A 17,775-nucleotide genomic window follows, 5' to 3' on the forward strand; every position below is an offset into this window, starting at 1 on the left:
CAGGGTGGGGGGGAAGCCAGCAATCTGGGGGCTTAGCAGGAGAGTTCTAGACCGTGTCCCTGGAGTGGAGAGCCGGCCACAAGCGTCAGCGTATTTGTAGCTGAAAATAACCGTGCACAGGTGTCCCTCTCCTCGGCACCTTCCCGCCCCCCAGTCTTCAGCTGGGTTTCCTGACGGCAGTCTGTTTTGGCTAAAGACCAGGAAAATGAATCACAAGCAGTGCTGACACTTTTACCGGCTTGCACACGCTGAGCACCCATCACCAGCAGCGTTTTCTTGCACGGAGCGTGGATGCAGAGGTTTGCAGGCCACCGCTGCATCAACGTGAGGGACAAAGGGCGGAAGGGTGGGGGGCGAGGGCATCAGGGTGACAGACTCCGCCCTCCCCCCCCCCCCCACCGACCCGGCTCGGCCTCGCCAGCTTCGGGTAAAACGACCAGCGGAGGCGATCAGGTCAGATCAGCCGGCGGAAAAACAGGTTTCGGTTTTTTGTTTTCATTTTAGAGGAGAAACAATAAAAGAGCACAGGCTGATTCTGGGCGATTCGGGCACATGTGAGGCCACGTCTCTTTTCGATGTGGCTAAAAGAGCTTCTGCAAGTAATGTATCCAATGGCAGAATTAAAAAAAAGTAGTCTAAGAGGAAAAAAAATGTCTCTTTCAGGCTGGGATTCAATTTGCTGACAAGCCAACGGACCTGTGCGTTTTCAAACAATTAAACTCCGTATGCTAAAGGCAGGAAGCTTGGGGCGCCTGGATGGCTCAGTCGATTAAGCGTCCGACTTAGGCTCAGGTCATGATCTCACGGTTTGTGAGTTCAAGCCCTGCATCGGGCTCTGTGCTGACAGCTCAGAGCCTGGAGCCTGCTTCCGCTTCTGTGTCTCCCTCTCTCTCTGCCCCACCCCCGCTCATGCTCTGTCTGTCTCTCTCTCTCACTCTGTCCAAAATAAAGGCAGGAAGCTCGGGAAAACACACAGTTGATGACGGGCATGTGTGCTCAACTTCCCACCCCGCTGACCAGCGCGCCTGTGTTGACAAAGTTTCAGACTTCTAGCACCACGGTGTCCCCCAGGAATGGAAGAGGAGCCACGCACGTCACTTAAAATCTTGTGGTTAAAAAAAAAAAAAAATGATCGTCACATTAAACACCGTGGTAAGGAGACGAAGGGGAGATGAATTACTCTAAGTCCGCTTTTATGACACCCTCGTTAGTATGACTTGATTTAACCCAGTACTTAGTCCACACTGTCATCACCACGAGGTACCCTCGCGGAATTGATAGGAAACGCTCCTTTCTTCGCACCAAAGTCGGTGTCTCACCCGCTGGGCAAGAGCTCCTGTTCGCAGCAGCAAAGTGTGGTTCCGAAATAGCTGGAGTGGTTTTTATTTCTTTTTTTTAACGTTTATTTGCTTACTTTGAGACAAAGCAAGAAAGTGTGAGAACAGGAGGGGCAGAGAGACAGAAGGAGAGAGAGAATCCCAAGCAGGCTCCGTGCTGTCAGCGCAGAACCCGACGTGGGGCTCAAACTCATGAACGGTGAGATCATGACCTGAGCTGAAATCAAGGGTCGGACTGAGCCACCCAGGCACCTCTGCACTGGCTTTTTTTTTTAAGTTTTTTTTTTAAATTAAAAAAAAATTAATGTTTGTTTATTTTTGAGAGACAGAGACAGAGCATGAGCGGGGGAGGGGCAGAGAGAGAGGGAGACACAGAATCCGAAGCAGGCTCCAGGCTCCGAGCTGTTGGCACAGAGTCTGACGTGGGGCTTGAACCCACAGACCGTGAGATCGTGACCTGAGCCAAAGTCGGATGCTCAACCGACCGAATCACCTAGGTGCCCCCCACGTGGAGTGGCTTTTAAATGCTCCTTTGCAAAAATGTAGCTACAAAGTGTCTGGGTTCTAGGAGGTATTCAGTGTTTCCAAGTGATGTTGGGTGGGTGGGGGGGGGGGGGCGGTCAGGAAATTCTAGGATTCCAGAAGGTGAGAGATGCTTCCAAGAACTCTGGGTGCAGAGTTCCTGTGGTCACAGAGTCCAGGGGCCCCAGGCTGGCAGCAGCCAGTGGAAAGACAGGACCCCACCCTGTCCATCCTCTCCGCTGCCCCACACAACCTCAGTCCCGAGACCAGACCAGGCACAAGTGCCCTACAGGGCCCAGTAGGGTCTCACTGTTAATGTCCTCATGCCCATTAAGTTGAGTGAGGCTAGATGGCCTTGGGGACAGCCAGGCAGAGGGCAGGGGATGAAGGGCGACAGGAGCCACAACAGGGAGGCTCCCGTGTCTTGAAGGAGCTGCACCGTGTCTTTTGTGGCTCTAACCTCGCTTTCAGTGTCCTCCCATCACCAAGGGACACGGCCTGAAACCCACATGTCCAAGCTCTCATCTGCTACACTGCTGAGCTCATGTTCCCAAAAAGGAATTTCCAGTCCCACATGTTGATACTCAGATGGATACACTGTCTGAGGACAACAAGACTGCCTTTGGGATTCAAGGGTTTAGAAATAATACAAGTTCGTGGCGCCTGAGCGGCTCAGTCAGTTGCGTGTCTCCCGCTCAGGTCATGATCTCACAGTTCGTGAAGGCAAGCCCCACGTGAGCTCAGTGCTATCTATCAGGACAAAACCTGCTTTGGATCCTCTGTCCCCTTCTCTCTGCCCCTTCCCTGCCTGTGCGTGCGCTCTCTCTGTCAAAAATAAATTAAAAAAATAATAATAATAATACAAGTTCCATTGGGATGTCCCCCGGGTGGGTAGGAGGCAGAGTTCTCTCGGTTTTTCCCCTTTATCTATGTACAAATATGCATATGTACACATACATATGTACATATATCTACCACACATATACACATGTAGTTTCTTCCCAAAGATGCTATCTGGCTTAAAGAGGCAGATGATCAGAGCCTGACCCAGGGTGCAAGGGTTCCCCAACAAACCAAATTTCTTTTTTTCCTCAGGCAGCTGCAAACAATAACTTCAACAGGACGATAAGAATACCAGCTATCAGTTTGTGAAGGCTGCAAATATGTCAGGTGCCATTCTTACTTTTTCTTTTTTTAAGAGTGTTTATTTTTGAGAGCGAGCAAGCATGAAGGGGCAGAGAGAGAGAGAGAGACAGAGAATTCCAAGCAGGCTCTTCACTGTCAGTGTGGAGCCTGATGTGCGGCTCGAACTCACTAACTGCGAGATCGTGACTGGAGCCGAAACCAAGAGTCAGAGGCTTAACCGATGGAGCCCCGCCCAGGGCACCCCTGCGTGTACTAAAGAAATTGATGTGACAGCCAGTCACTGCCCCCAGGGGACAGACATGACCTCAGGCAGTCTGACCCTGGAAGGTGTTCCTTAAGTGTTAGGAATGTTGCCTCAGGCCACATACAAAGGGAAGATGACTCTGGGAGAAGCTGTTCAAGCAAATGTAGGTCCCCCGAGGTGTGACTCCTGTCCCAGGCAGAGCCGCTTGAGGCCATTCCCAGGGGTCCCCCAAATAAGGAGCAATTGTCATTTGTGTATGTGTTGATCCTGTGCTCCTGGGCTGGTTTCTTCCTCGAGGAACCTGTTTATCAGCTGCACTGAGTTTAGAGGAAACTGCTAGGAGTGCGAGGCCCACGTTTGCAATGAAAGATGGAAACGGGGTCCAACCGGGCCTGGACGGCCATGCAAGAAACACATTCTTTCTCATCTGCAGAAACTAGCTGTCAGAATTGTGCAGAGCAGAGCCAGGAGGCTGGCTGGACCCAGGGACCGGCAGCAGCCACGGAGAATAGGGGCACCGTGTCCTCGTAGGCCCACATTTCAGGGCCACATGACGAGAAGTGCTGACGGCTGAGTGCCAACCGGCACCAGGCCTGGGGTTGCCCTGCCCGGGCTCCCCTGGGGACTCAGGATGTCGGAAAACATCGTGCTGTTCCTTAGTGTTTCCCTCGATCGCTGTTGAACGTGGGTGTTCCGTTCCCGTCTGTCCAGGTGGCCGAGCTCAAGGTGGCTTGGTCAATGGCGGTGGGTGCCGTTCTCACATGACTGCAGCTTGACCCTGGGCTGCCCATCCCCCAGCCGAGGTTCCCATCTCGCCAAACTTGGCCACGGCCTGCTCTGGATCCCTGGAATCAGCCCGCTGCACCCTGGCTCCCAGGGCTCTGCAGACTTGACCTCTGACCCTGTGCCTGTGACCCCCACCCCCGGTCCAGCCCCACCCCATCTTTCCCCCTCCAGCCTTCCCTGCCTTTTTGCGGCTCAGGCTCTCAGCCCCGGGGGCTGCAGACAGGACCACAGAGCGCGGCCTCTGGAATGCATCGCGTCCATCCAGAGAGATGAATTCTGTCCGCGTCCACAGGACTGAAGTGAGTATTTGTAAGTGCTTTCACTGTGACCGCGTGGGCGGTGGAAGGCACAGATCAGCATTTAAAAGACAGGGTATTTTATCAGAGCGCTATTCTAGGGGCACTGGGATGCGGAACAGAGAGGGGGCATTTAAACCGGTTGCTTTCCTCCAGAATTTGTAAGAGACTTTCATGGTTCACGAAGGGGAGGCTAGAACGACTACCTGCATTTATCTGTGCGGAGGTATTTCTCCAGGGCTGTATCTCACAGGAAACACCCAAGGAACTACACGGACCTTCCCAAGCCAGAAAAATCAGCCAGCACAGAAGGAAGGGCCAAGGCCAGTGCACGTCGGGGAACCGGCCCCACCCGGCACGCACATGTTTAGTTTGGCTTGGCATGTCTGACTGGGTTGCCAACATTGAAAAGTTTGGAGACCTCACAGAAAAATCTACATTTCTGGGGGCCCCTGGGGGGCTCAGTTGGTCAAGTGTCTGACTCTTGGTTTTGGCTCAGGTCATGATCTCACGGTTCATGGGTTCGAGCCTCATGTCGGGCTCTGTGCTGACAGTGTGGGGGGCCTGCTTGGGATTCTCTCTCTCTCCCTCTCTGGCTGCCCCTCCCCTGCTTGTGCTCGGTCTCTCTCTCTCTCTCTCTCTCAAAAATAAATAAATGAACATGAAAAAAAGTTTTTTAAACATCTAGATTTCTGGCTTCTCTTCAAAGGCCGGCCACCCTGGGTCTGTGACCCCTCCGGGTAAGTTTGGAAGGAGGGTGCAAGGCTGCTTTCCTGAGAGAGAACTGAGCTTTCTGGGCTGTTCTCTGTGGGCGCCCTCACCCTCATTATCTGTCTGGCCCCTGCGGGCCTTTGAGTTTGCAACCCCAGTTTCACACCCCTCGGTGCTGCTTGCTTCTCAGTAACCCTGAACTTTACGGGAAAGCGTACATTTGGAGAGAAATATGGGACCGCCGTCTCGGGTTGGCCTCATCTGTCAGAGGAGAGAATTCCTGTCAAGCAAACTTTTTAAGGGGTTCCCAGACCCAGCACCGACGTGCCTCAGGCACAGGGGCAGAGGCAGCTCTCTGTCCGAAGACTCAACTCCCTCTGACACTATGGACCCACACAGTGTCCCTCTGACACTCTCTGACCCCACAGGCGGAAGGGCGCAGTCGCACCAGGCTGCTCTCCACCCCCACCCTTTAAAAAAAATTTTTTTTTTTAACATTTAGTCATTTTTGAGAAAAAGAGACAGAGCATGAGCAGGGGAGGGGCAGAGAGAGAGGGAGACACAGAACCCGAAGCAGGCTGCAGGCTCCAGGCTCCAAGCTGTCAGCACAGAACCCGATGTGGGGCTCGAACTCACGGACTATGAGATCATGACCGGAGCTGAAGTCTGACGCCCACCCAGGCGCCCCTCCCCACTCCCACCCTTGAGAGACACCAGCCTCCAGCTCAGACCCATGGCTACAGACTGGGGGCTCTGACGCCCTCCTCCGTAGGTTCAATCAACTTGCCAGGATGAGTCACAGAACTCAGAGAAACACCTAGGTTGGCCCGTTTATTAACGGATATAAGAAAGGATGTGAATCAGTAGCCAGAAGAAGAGAGGCATAAGGAGAAATACGATTTGGGGGCACAGAAATCCCACCCTTCCCCAGGCACCACTCCCCCCAACCTGTTCCCATCCCCTTCTACCGTTCCCGTTCACCAAATCTGGAAGTTTTCCAACACCCTCCTTTTGATAGTTTCTGGAGGCTGCATTGCATAGTCATGATTGACTGAGTCACTAGCCAATGGCTGACCTTGCCTCCAGCCCCTCTCCCCTCCCCCCGGAAGGTCAGAGAGTGACTTTAGTCAATTAGTTGCCCCCACTGGCACCCTGCAAGCCCCCACCCCGCCCCGCCCCAGGGATGCTTTCCAAAAGGTACCATTAACATAACAAAAGACCTCTCTACTACACTTAAGAAATCCCAAGGGCTTTGGGAGCTGTAAGCCAGCAACTGTGGGTGTAGTAGACCAAATAGCTAGGAGAAATAGGACCAAACAGACATTTCCTCTGAATCACAGTAATGCACTAACGATGGTCATTCCATGAGAAGTCCTGGGGCAGAGAGGGGATCCCATGTCTGCGGCAGATAATGGAACAGCACAGACAGAGCTGAGGGGCTCAGAGGCTATCTACATCCTTAGGACACTGCCAGGCTGCTGGAAGCCCAGAGAAGAAAAGTGACCTGCCAGGAAAATTCACAGCGCCCCGTTTCCTGAACTAACCGTAGTGACTTTGACAATGCAACCACTTGAGAGCAAGGGAACACGTACTGTGCCACGCACACTGGGCATTTACAGGCTCAGGACACCTCTGAGTGGGAGGAGACACTATCTCCGCAAAGTCGTGCGGACTCTTGAAGGCCTGGCAACTCATCAGTGCTGGGGGCTCCCCTTTGGGTCTGTCAGAGCCCCCTCCCTCCCCACCGCCTACTCTCAAATTCCATGGCACCCCAGAGATAAGGGCAGAAAAACATCCCCTACTCCCTGCTGGGAGAAAGCATCAGGTTCTAAAGACTCCATGATTATCCCTGGCTGTGGCCAGGGGCAATGTTAACTCTCACATTTGGACAGAAAGCAGCAATGCTTTGCATCAGGGGTCGATTCCGGCAAAGCAAAGGAGGGTTAACAACAGCATCCCTAGGGGCCAGAAGGAAAAATGTCTGATGAACTTCAGATGTAGAGCTCAGGGAACGCAATCTCCGTGCACACTCACAGAACACACCTGAGGATTACTGTAGAAAGAGATTTTTTTGTACATTAAATGGACTAAGAAGGAAACACCGTTATTGTTCTCTGCTCTCACAGATGCACACAGCACAGGCTAAGGTGCCTTGTGTGCAGGGGGGGCGGGGGGAAGGTGAGGGGGAAGAACAGAGCAAGGGCCGCATTCTAGTTTTCTGGCCAGTGAAATACACACTTGGCCTTGGAATTGTCCTTAAGTCTGACGAGCTACACGTTAAAACTATTAGAGAGTGTAATTAACAAATGGGAAAATGCTCGTGATACGTCCTTGGGCGAAAAATGAATCAAAATAAATTATTATTGACAATTACATTAACCAGATAAAGATCTGTGTGTTCGCATGAACTGGGCTGGACCAAAATGTGGCAAACACAAAGGCATTCGTTTCTTTTGGGGGTCGGCTTACGGGCTGATGTTCTTGGTCTCATTCTTGTTAATATTTCCATAACATCGTTTGTGTGGACTGGCTCTTAAGATTATCTAAAGGGTGAAAAAAACTGATGGGCCTTTCTGGGCAAGACTGAAGAGAATTAACCTGCCTTTCTGGGCAAGACTGAAGAAAACAAAGACAGTGGGTGCTGGGGTGGGGGGAGGGACATGGCAGGACCAAAAATCCAGCTATGAAAGGAACGGAACGCAGGGGGCAGGTGGTATACAAGGAAACCAGGGTAGAGCGAGGAGTCAGGGGAAAAAATAGATTTCCTCCTTCACATCACACCCGAAAATAAACCCAGGTTGTTGAGAAGCCCAGATACGAGAAAGCAACACTAAACTTTTATGAGAAATTCAGCTCATCTTTAGTCCTTCAGGGTGTGGGAAAGGGCTCTCAAATATGCAGAGGAATTTCCGCGTTCAGGGAAAAGGGGAGAAATCTGACATTATTAAAATTAAAAAGCAATTTTTATGCAACGAAGGAACACAGAGTTACATGCAAACCACGGTCTTGAAGACTCTCCGTGGGTAGTCAAGAACTGATTTAACAGATTAAGAAGAAATGGATGAACGTTTAATTTTTTTTAACTTATTTACTTTTTTTAATGTTTACTTATCTTGGGAGAGAGAGTGAACAGGGCAGGGGCAGAGAGAGAGGGAGAGAGAGAATCCCAAGCAGGCTCCACACTGTCAGCACAGAGCCCGACCTGGAGCTTGCACTCACGAGGCGTGAGATCATGGCCTAGCTGAAACCAAGAGTTGGGGGCTTAACTGACTAAGCCACCCAGGCACCCCTGAATTTTTTTTTTTAAAGTAACATCCCAGTTTTTTTTTTTTAAATTTTTTTTTTAATTTTTTTTTTTTTTAAATTTTTTTTTTAACGTTTATTTATTTTTGAGACAGAGAGAGACAGAGCATGAACGGGGGAGGGGCAGAGAGAGAGGGAGACACAGAACTGGAAGCAGGCTCCAGGCTCTGAGCCATCAGCCCAGAGCCTGACGCGGGGCTCGAACTCACGGTCTGTGAGATCGTGACCTGAGCTGAAGTCGGACGCTCAACCGACTGAGCCACCCAGGCGCCCCCCCAGTTTTTTTTTTTAAAGAACAGTCTATGAAAAGACAATTCCTACACTAATGCACACATCACAAGATGCTCATTCTTACTGATCAGAGAATTGTAAATTAAAAAGCACGTGAGGGGCGCCTGGGTGGCGCAGTCGGTTAAGCGTCCGACTTCAGCCAGGTCACGATCTCGCGGTCCGTGAGTTCGAGCCCCACGTCAGGCTCTGGGCTGATGGCTCAGAGCCTGGAGCCTGTTTCCGATTCTGTGTCTCCCTCTCTCTCTGACCCTCCCCCGTTCATGCTCTGTCTCTCTCTGTCCCAAAAATAAATTAAAAAAAAAAAACGTTGAAAAAAAAAATTAAAAAATAAATAAATAAATAAATAAAAAATAAAAAAAAAAAGCACGTGAAATGCCATTTGAACCCGTAGGACCGGCAAACGTACGAGGTCTGTTGATGGCATGGGCCAGTGCAGGTGAGGAGTGCCAGGCCATTAGAGACCACTGGAGGGTGTGTAAGCCAATCACGGTGGAGAACAATCGGCCAATAGTCCATGGTTGAAGATGACCTTTTCTGAACGTCTAGTAACTTCTCTTCTAGAAAGCTCTCTACGTGTAAACGGGAACATATGGATACCTGCCTCACTGTTTCCAGTGGATGGAAAACCAGAAAGACCTCAGTGCCCATTAGTTAAGTTTAAAAGAAAAATAAGGGGTCCCCAGGTGGTTCAGTAGGTCGAGGTGTGACTCCTGATTTTGGTTCAGGTCATGGGATCGAGCCCCCATGTCAGGCTCCATGCCCCCCACACCTCACTCGTGAGCTCTCTTTCCCTCTCTAACATAAAAAAAAAAAAATTGTTTTTAATTAAAAAAAAGGAAAGTAAATGAACTAATAAGACATGTATCCTCATGGATCAATCTTTAAAACTTGATCGAAAAAAGGGCACTGAGGGGCGCCTGGGTGGCTCAGTCGGTTAAGCAGCTGACTTCGACTCAGGTCATGATCTCGAGGTCCGTGAGTTCAAGCCCCGCGTCAGGCTCTGTGCTGACAGCTCAGAGCCTGGAGCCTGCTTCAGATTCTGTGTCTCCCTGTCTCTCTGACCCTCCCCCGTTCATGCTCTGTCTCTCTCTGTCTCAAAAATAAATAAACGTTAAAAAAAATTTTTTTTAAAAAAGAAAAGAAAAAAGGGAATGAGATTATGGTCCCATTTATATAAAAGGAAAAACAAACTAGCCCATCTTAGGTATTACAGTAAGACCTTGGTCTGCAAGCATAATTTATTCCCAGAACATGCTTGTCATCCAAAGCACTCGTACATCAAGGCTCATTTCAAGAACCATTGGCTCAGGCGTGACCACATTCGGCGTCACGTGCGACTTGTGTTGCAAGGCATCGCTCGTTCATCAAGCCAAAATTGACTAGAAATATCTGCTTGTCGTGTGGAACCCTCGCAGAACGAGTTACTCGCAAGCCAAGGTTTTACCGTACTTCTAAACCCCTGCATGTCTAGAAAGAGCGTGAACACACGGCTGTGGATCACACCCCCAAATCAGGGAGTGGCAGCTGCCGAGGGCACCCGGCATGCATTTGTCGGGTCTCAACGACCCACAGACCTTCCTCCTCGAGTCCAGGATGGGCCCTCCCTCTCCAGCTGTCCCATGACTCACCTCGAATGCCGTCGCCCAGAGCTGTTCCTCTCCCGCGTGGGGCTCTTCCGGGGACCCAGTTCTGGGGTCCCAGCCAGGTCCTGGTCGCTGCCGTCTTCCTGGTCCGTGGCCCACTTATCTTTGGATTTCACGCTGTCGTGCTGGGAATCCAGGGACACGATGTCTGACGGGGAGCTCACCACTCCTGAGTCTTCGGTTGTGTCCTCAGAGGCAAAACAGCTGCCGACAGACACGGTCTCCTCGGCCTCGGACGGCACCTGTGGGGCCCCGTCCGTGCCACGGGGACTGCCGGGCCCCAGGGGCAGGCTCACTGGACAAAACACGGCAAGGACACGTCAGCCGGCACGTCTCCCCATGGCCGAGCGCATGTTAACACCAACCTGCCTGACTCCCCTGGACGGTGGAATTCAGGGGGCTGGGAACACAGGAAGACCTGATTGAGCCTCACAGCTTCCTCCAGAAGCGCCTTATGACTCGGAGGGAGCCGTGTGCCTGTACGTGATCGAGAGCAAAACTTGCCCTCAAACGTCAGCACGTTCCGGTTCAGCCTTTTGGCTTTTTACCCGCGCGTGTGACTGCGGGCAGACGCGTTTAAAAATTCCGACAAATGACACAGCGTTTGCCATGCTTTCCAGCCTGACCCTTGCTTTCGCTGAAGTTGTTCTGAAGTGAGTTCTTCCCCCAAGACCATCGTTTCCAGACATAAACAAAATGAGAAGTAAATAATACTGTGTGGGAGCTTCTGACAAACGTTCCACAGGAACATTCGGAATCCGCCCTACAGGGTCAAACTTCATGCCTCGTCGGCATCCGGCTCCCCCTTCATTTTTATCCAATTTGTTTCCTCCCCTTCGTTTTTTTACATGCGAGCAGGGAGCTCTGGTCCAAACAAGAGGGGGTCCTGGAAGATTACCTCCAAGACCAATGAGAAGGAACCAGAACGCAAGTGGCTTTGGTTGGGGTTCTCTTGTTCCTGAGCACTAAGTGAGATTTACTGCAGCAAGAAGAACGAGAGGCAGAAATTTGCAACGATCAGAGCGAGGGTTACACTGAAATAGTAATGACGGGGAACACTGTAGCCATTTGGCACAACATCCAAGCAAGCCCTTCAGAGATACATTAAGTATGGAAGTACAGCGAGCCTCCGGGTTCCCTAAGGTCACCGAACGCTCCATGCCTGCACAGGAGGACACCACCCTGGACCAGCTACACACCAGACGTGTTTACTTCGAATTTAATGTAGAAACAGATTTTAAACCTCAAGACATCCGATCTCAGCCCTGTTCCCGGCGGTCCAGGAAGCAAGGACTGCGCTGTGCTGCAGTTTCTGGGTGTCTTATTGTAAAACCGTTTCTCCAATACGTCGTTGCTGGATTGCTACAGTGAATTAAGGCCGTAGGGGTGCCCAGGGCTCACTGCACGTGATCACGAGCTGGAGTCCTGCGACGGCCTCACACGGACATGCTTTTAACCGGACAGCAGACTTAGCAACGTAGAATTAATGAACCCGAAAGAGCGCCAAGGAGAGCATTCCTCAAGGGGCTGGCGTATTTGAGATCCCGAACAATGAAATAAACAAAAGAACAAAATTACATATAAAAAACAAAACAAAACAAAACACAGACATTTCACAACAGAGCTCGAAAGGAAAGACCAGAGCACAAAGGAGGAATTGTTTAGAGGCACAAATGCGCGAGGCGATGTGTCCGAACTGAACGCAGCGAGCGCTGTTAACAATACCCGCCTTCTTTCAGTGTTTTTCCTCGGTGCCATCTGCTAATGTCAACTCGAGGTGTGTCTGCACAGGTGGAGTGGGGCTGGCTGGTCGGAGGGAGGTGTCACCATGCAGCAGGGTCCCAAACAGGTGACTCGGTCCAGTACCGGTCCCCCTCTTCCCACCCCAGGGGTCACCCGAGTGTGAAGTAACCCCAAAGAAGCCTTCGGGACCGCCTGTGGCTAGGGGGTCCTCCTGGCACACTCGTGTCCTGGACACTTGACTACATCCCTGGCGGACGGGGGACGCCAAGCCCTCCCCATCCCCTTTCTCTCCAGTTATGCGATCCAGAATGCTGGCCTGGGCTTGCTTTATACCCTACAGACATTTGGGAGCCAAAAAAGCAAGTAGAAAGTCACTGCTCTAAACTGAGCCAACTGCAAACCTAAGTCGACAAGGTGTGAGGAGTCTATATTCGGCGTGTATGTGTGAAACCATTTTAACAATATACGGTAAAGACTGCCATTTCCGGAGCTCCCCTCCTGCCCGGGCAAGTCCCTTCTAATGGATCACCTTCCCAGGGCCAGAGTAACTGCATCCTTGAACCCACTGGACAGGTGTTCGGTGAGGGTCCACCCATGCGCCGCCCCCGGGGTTCAGGGAGCAGGTAAGGGCGGCCACACTGTCAGGAGGGTGGTCACCCAGGCACGGGAGGAACAAGTGCATAAAGGCCCAGGGACAAGGGACCCACCTCAGGGGACTGGCCAAGGAGCAAACAACTTCCTGAAACATTGCTGGGGGAGCCGTCAAAGCCGGCCCCGATCTGGAGATAGGAAGGAACATTCCTGCGAGGCTCCAACCCGGCTCGGTGTGGTTTTCATGTCTGTCTGCAGTCAACCCCGTCGGTCTGAGAATCTTCGCTTAGAATCGGACATCACCACCTCCCTCGCCCTGCCCCAGCTTCGAGTCTCCTCTGGGCTGGTTCCTACTGTTAGCTCTGTGAGCTGTAACATGTTTTGACCATTTCTGAGTAAGATAATGGTGCAGGAGAATTTTTTTTTTTTTCTTTATCGATTCTAAACAGAAGCCCAAAACATAGAAGAAAAGCTTGGAGCGGCCTTGGCTGTTATTTATGGGGCTGTCTAGATCCTTCTGTGCGCCCCTCACCTCCCTCACTTAGCCCCTGATTCCATGAAGCCAGTGGTCCTGGGGACCCCAACTTGAAATCCAGGGACAGCCCAAGAAGGGCTGGGTTAAGAGCCCGAATCCCACATCCAGGTCCAAGTTCTACTCCAAACTTGGAACAGCCTTTCCCCCTTTCTGTAAGATAAGCATGTGGGTTCTGAGGAGCTCTAAAATCCCTTCTAGGTACAGAGTACTACTGTTCTCTGAAATTCCAAATTTAAATGTAAGATGCAAACGTTCTTTGGACCGTTGACCAGTGACTAGGAATCGTAAAAGGGATGCGTCATTGTCTACGTCCTTTCTGCTGTCTTCCATCGGCCCTAAAAGTATAGCTCGTGATTTTTGAGCTAATTAATTTGCTAGCAAGTCTGCTCTTCTCTCAAGGCGTGAACAACCTTTTTGACCTAAAAAGTTACCACTGCAAGATTTTTGCAAATGTGAAAACCACACTTAATTTGTCTTTAGCAGAAGCCTAATATAAATTCTTGATTAAATTCTCTTCCAAATGAATGGCCATAGAGCCTGAGTAAGGAATACTAACCCCTTCACTGTCCTCCGCCTAAATTTTATAATCCTGTGGTTCAAATGCCCTTCTGTCTCAATGAGAGCTTCCAGAAATTTCTCTAGCTAAGGTGTAAAGAAGAAAATGCTAACTTACGGCTTCCAGTTCCTCAAGGTGAACACCATCATGTTCCATTCAGTACCCACGTCATTGAGTTTTTCATTTACAAAGTCACCAAAAAAATTTCAAACACTAAACATAAGGATCTTCCAAGGACTCTTGTAACGGATTCAGTTTTGAGTGATTTTATTGAATGTAAGTGCAAGGTCTTGTACCCTAAATCGTGCTCTCTTGCTAGACATGACTAAGGGAGATTCCCCAAGGGTCACTTTCACCACATTGATGTGGACCAGAGACAATGTCTCACAGAAAGGGTTCTTCTTCCCCTCTCACTGGTGCCTATGATTTCCGCACACTATTGATAGCCAATAACCGATGCTCATCTTTCATCCCAACTACTTTGGTTTAATTCCTTATGTTCTAAGAACTGAGAAAAAAAGGGAAGAAACAGGGGAGATACTGGAAAAGTGCTCTTGAATCAGTAGTGCAAACTGACACGTGTTTGCCGATAGTTTCTGTCATATACATCCGCAAATAATTTTGAACCACCACGTCCCCCTAAACATTTTTCACTGACACGCGAAAATTTCCATCTTGAGTTGATGGGTTGCACCAGATGTAATTTCTACTGTACTGTAAATAGCAATACTTTAAAAAGAGTTGTATCATTTTTCAATGTAATCATGGGCCCCTCAAAGGTACTGCACGATGCAGGTAACAGTACAGCCAGTTCACGATAGAGGATCATTACACACACACACACGCACACACACACACACACACACACACACAATTTTCTTCAAGAAGGCAGGATAATGAAGACTTTGAAAGCACTAATGGATCTAAAATAGATTCTCTGGAATCTGAATTCTCTTAAGAGTCAATGATGTAATCAATGCATACTTCTCCAGAGCCTGAGACATACGTTTAAGCCTAGAATCCTAATACACCCAGGAAAATGGGCAGGGAAAATTTCAATTTCCACCACTGAAAGGCAGGACTGGATTCCAGTCACTGTTCTATTAAGACATATATAGACAACAGCTGCTGTTTTTGTCTGTCCAGCACTGTCCCCCTCCCTGTTAGTGCTAAATGAATTCCTGCTTCCTGTGGCCAACCTATTTCTCAACATCTGGGTGAGTCTAACAACTGCCCCTAACTACCCTGGGCCCTGGGGGATGGGCGTGAGAGGAACCAAAATCTGGCCAATTAAAACCGTGCACACAATGGTAGACCAAAGGAGGGCACGTGTGCTCAGCTGGACAAATCAAGGCCTGCCTCTGGACCTTCCCACCAGAGCTCCTGGGGAAGCTGGTCTCACTGGCCTGGAGTCAATGGAATGGCAGAGTCTTGGATAAATAGCCATTTGGACGAGCACATGGAGAGAACTTGTTCAGGGATGGGAGAAAACACAGTCCTAAGACAGTAATTTGGTACCTGGACTCCGCCATGACCATAATGAGGATTCATCTCTTAAAATTCCCAGTCATGTGAGCCAAAAAACTCCCACAAAAACCCACTTCTCTTAACCAGTTCAAGACATGTTTCTTTCTCTTGGAACCAAAGACTCCTATCTAATCAATAGGTAAATTACCCTGATATTTTCATCAGTATACCTATAATATGTATTAAATATGAATGCCATAATGTCAAAATATTTATTATAAATATTAGATATGTTCATATGTTTATTAATGTTAACTAGAAATACAAAAAATATATAATTATGATTAATGATTTAATGTTATATAATTATGATTATGATTCAACATAATCTGTTAAATATTATACATTAAATATATAATATAAATTATGATATAAGATTATTAGTATATACATATAAAATGCAAATTAAAAATATATAACTATTTTACGTTATGTTTCTATTATAGGAACTTTTATGAAATGCAACAGTTGTATTATCACACCCTTCCCTTTTCTAGATTTATTTTCCATTATTTGGATTATATATTTGAGTAGTTGTATTGTCAGAACAATCTAATTTGGATCCAGTTACTGTCTAAGCCCTCTTGTGTCTGAAGATTGTCTTCATCTAATCCATATCCTTGACAATCAGTATGGCTAAATCCAAGCAAGATTCAGATCACAATCCTTCTTCAAGATTCTATTCTTGGTTCCTTCTTTCCTGGCATCCTGCCTCACACATGAGAATCTGTATGCTAACATGGTTCTTTCCAACTCTATATAATCTTATCTCTTGAAGCTGGCAAGAGTTTCCTCTTTATCTGTGAATATCAAAAATTTCACCAAAATTTGTCTGTGTATTTAATTTCCAAGAGGTTTTGGATGTCCTTTTATTCATTTATTTTTCAGTAATTCCCTGCTCTTGTTTTATGTATGTGATAATCCATTACAATTCTCTGAGGCAAACACAAAAAATATTTAAAGTCCTATTTTGTTTCCTAAATAAACCTTACTTCCTTTGGGGTTAGTTCCTCTGATCAGTTCATTGTTCCTCTTTCATGCATTAAGAAAAAAAAAAGATTGTTTAGTGATTCTTGACTATTTTCATGTGTTTAAATGAGGGTGTCAATAATGATAGGGAGTGGATTTCTTTCATACATGGGAATAGCACGGTTTCCTTAGGATACAACAGAAAGCCCTATGGCAGATTGGGCTAAGGAGAGATCCACGGGGCAGAGAGGGAAGTCACCTTCTCGAAAGAACTCCATTGGGATGAGGTATCTCGTTTCTCCAAGCAGCCATAATGGTTGACCATCCTTCAATTAAGCTCAGTCATCTTAAAACTAAAGTTTCATTGTGCCGTCATGTGCCTGTTTCAGCAAATAGCTACACAGGATTCTTTATGCTGTTGGCTGGCTATGAGAGTCACCTAAAACATTAGACCATTGGCTAATTACTACCAGATAGTATAGTCCAACATTGATGTTTGGAAATCATATAATGGTAGTTGGGTGTAGCCATTCCGCAATGTTGTAATGGATACTATTTAGCTGCCTCCAATTTAATCCAATGCCCCCTGCAGCGTGGTTATCACGACTCCTCTTTTGCAAATTATAAAAGCCCCAGCCAACAAATTATTTCATCTATCCCTGAGGGTATGTGTTGCAGAAACTTACTCTGCCAGGCCCATTAAAGTAGCCAGTCCATTCAAAATCACACAAAATCACGTGTTAGGCAAGAGTCAAATTAGGGGTCTTTCGCCACATAATGAATTTCACTGAGAATACCTACATTTAAGCTTTTCTAAGCGACAGGATTTTCTTCCATGTTCTATGGAAAAAATCTTGATTCTATTTGTCCAGGGACTTCAGTATATTTTAAAATACTTTTGAGAAAAAAGCTCGGGCTGTTGGTACATATATATTTCTGGGGCCTCAGTCTGAAGAAGCATGTACTTTATACTGGCAAGAACAAAGCTGATGCTTTGCTTTTCATCATCAAAATAGAAACCCTGTCTCCAGGTAGTCTAGAGTATTGAAGCACATGAATTGTATTTAATCAACACCTCAGAAAATCTGATGTTCAGGGACTTGCCAAGTTGCCAAGGGACTCAATTTCGAATTGACTATGAGTCAGGTCTGGCACAAAGCAAAGGTGAGTCACGTGCCATTTTGGATAGGCAATCTAAGAAAAATACCGTCCGTTTCCTCTGCTAATTTCTCCCACGTTCCATCCCTTATCACTAGACTCTACAGAACAAAATGTGTGATCTACTTTGGCTTAGCTTTCCAAAAAGCTCTGTTCAGCCACTGCTCCTGATCCAAAGTTGGCATCAAAGTGACCCAATGAAGAATATTTTTGCAGTACTATAGACAGCTGTTGTTAGCATCCATGATAGTACTCAGTGTCTTTCGTGAGTAACCATTTTAGTTTGTCCTGAAATTCAGATCATCCTTTCTCCCTCTTTTGATTAAATGAACGTGTGCCCTTTGACTCAGTGTTCTCCCTTATCTTCCTTTGGTTGTAGCAAATGTGGAAGTTGGTGGACACAGACCATATTGCCAC

General features: G+C 48.2%; 1 protein-coding gene across 10 annotated transcripts in view; it reads right to left on the reverse strand.

The window, feature by feature from the left end:
• The window catches only part of COBL (cordon-bleu WH2 repeat protein), a 271,166-nt gene that overhangs the window by 15,739 nt on the left and 237,652 nt on the right, over positions 1 to 17,775 (reverse strand). For all 10 annotated transcript variants that reach the window (XM_053897728.1, XM_053897725.1, XM_053897731.1 and 7 more), the window contains one exon: positions 10,265 to 10,574. In XM_053897728.1, the coding sequence (XP_053753703.1) occupies positions 10,265 to 10,574 (310 nt within the window). The remainder of the gene's footprint in view (positions 1 to 10,264; positions 10,575 to 17,775) is intronic.

Source organism: Panthera pardus, unplaced genomic scaffold, assembly GCF_024362965.1.
Source record: "Panthera pardus isolate Hobbes unplaced genomic scaffold, ASM2436296v1 HiC_scaffold_8, whole genome shotgun sequence".
NCBI classification, from domain to species: domain Eukaryota; kingdom Metazoa; phylum Chordata; class Mammalia; order Carnivora; family Felidae; genus Panthera; species Panthera pardus.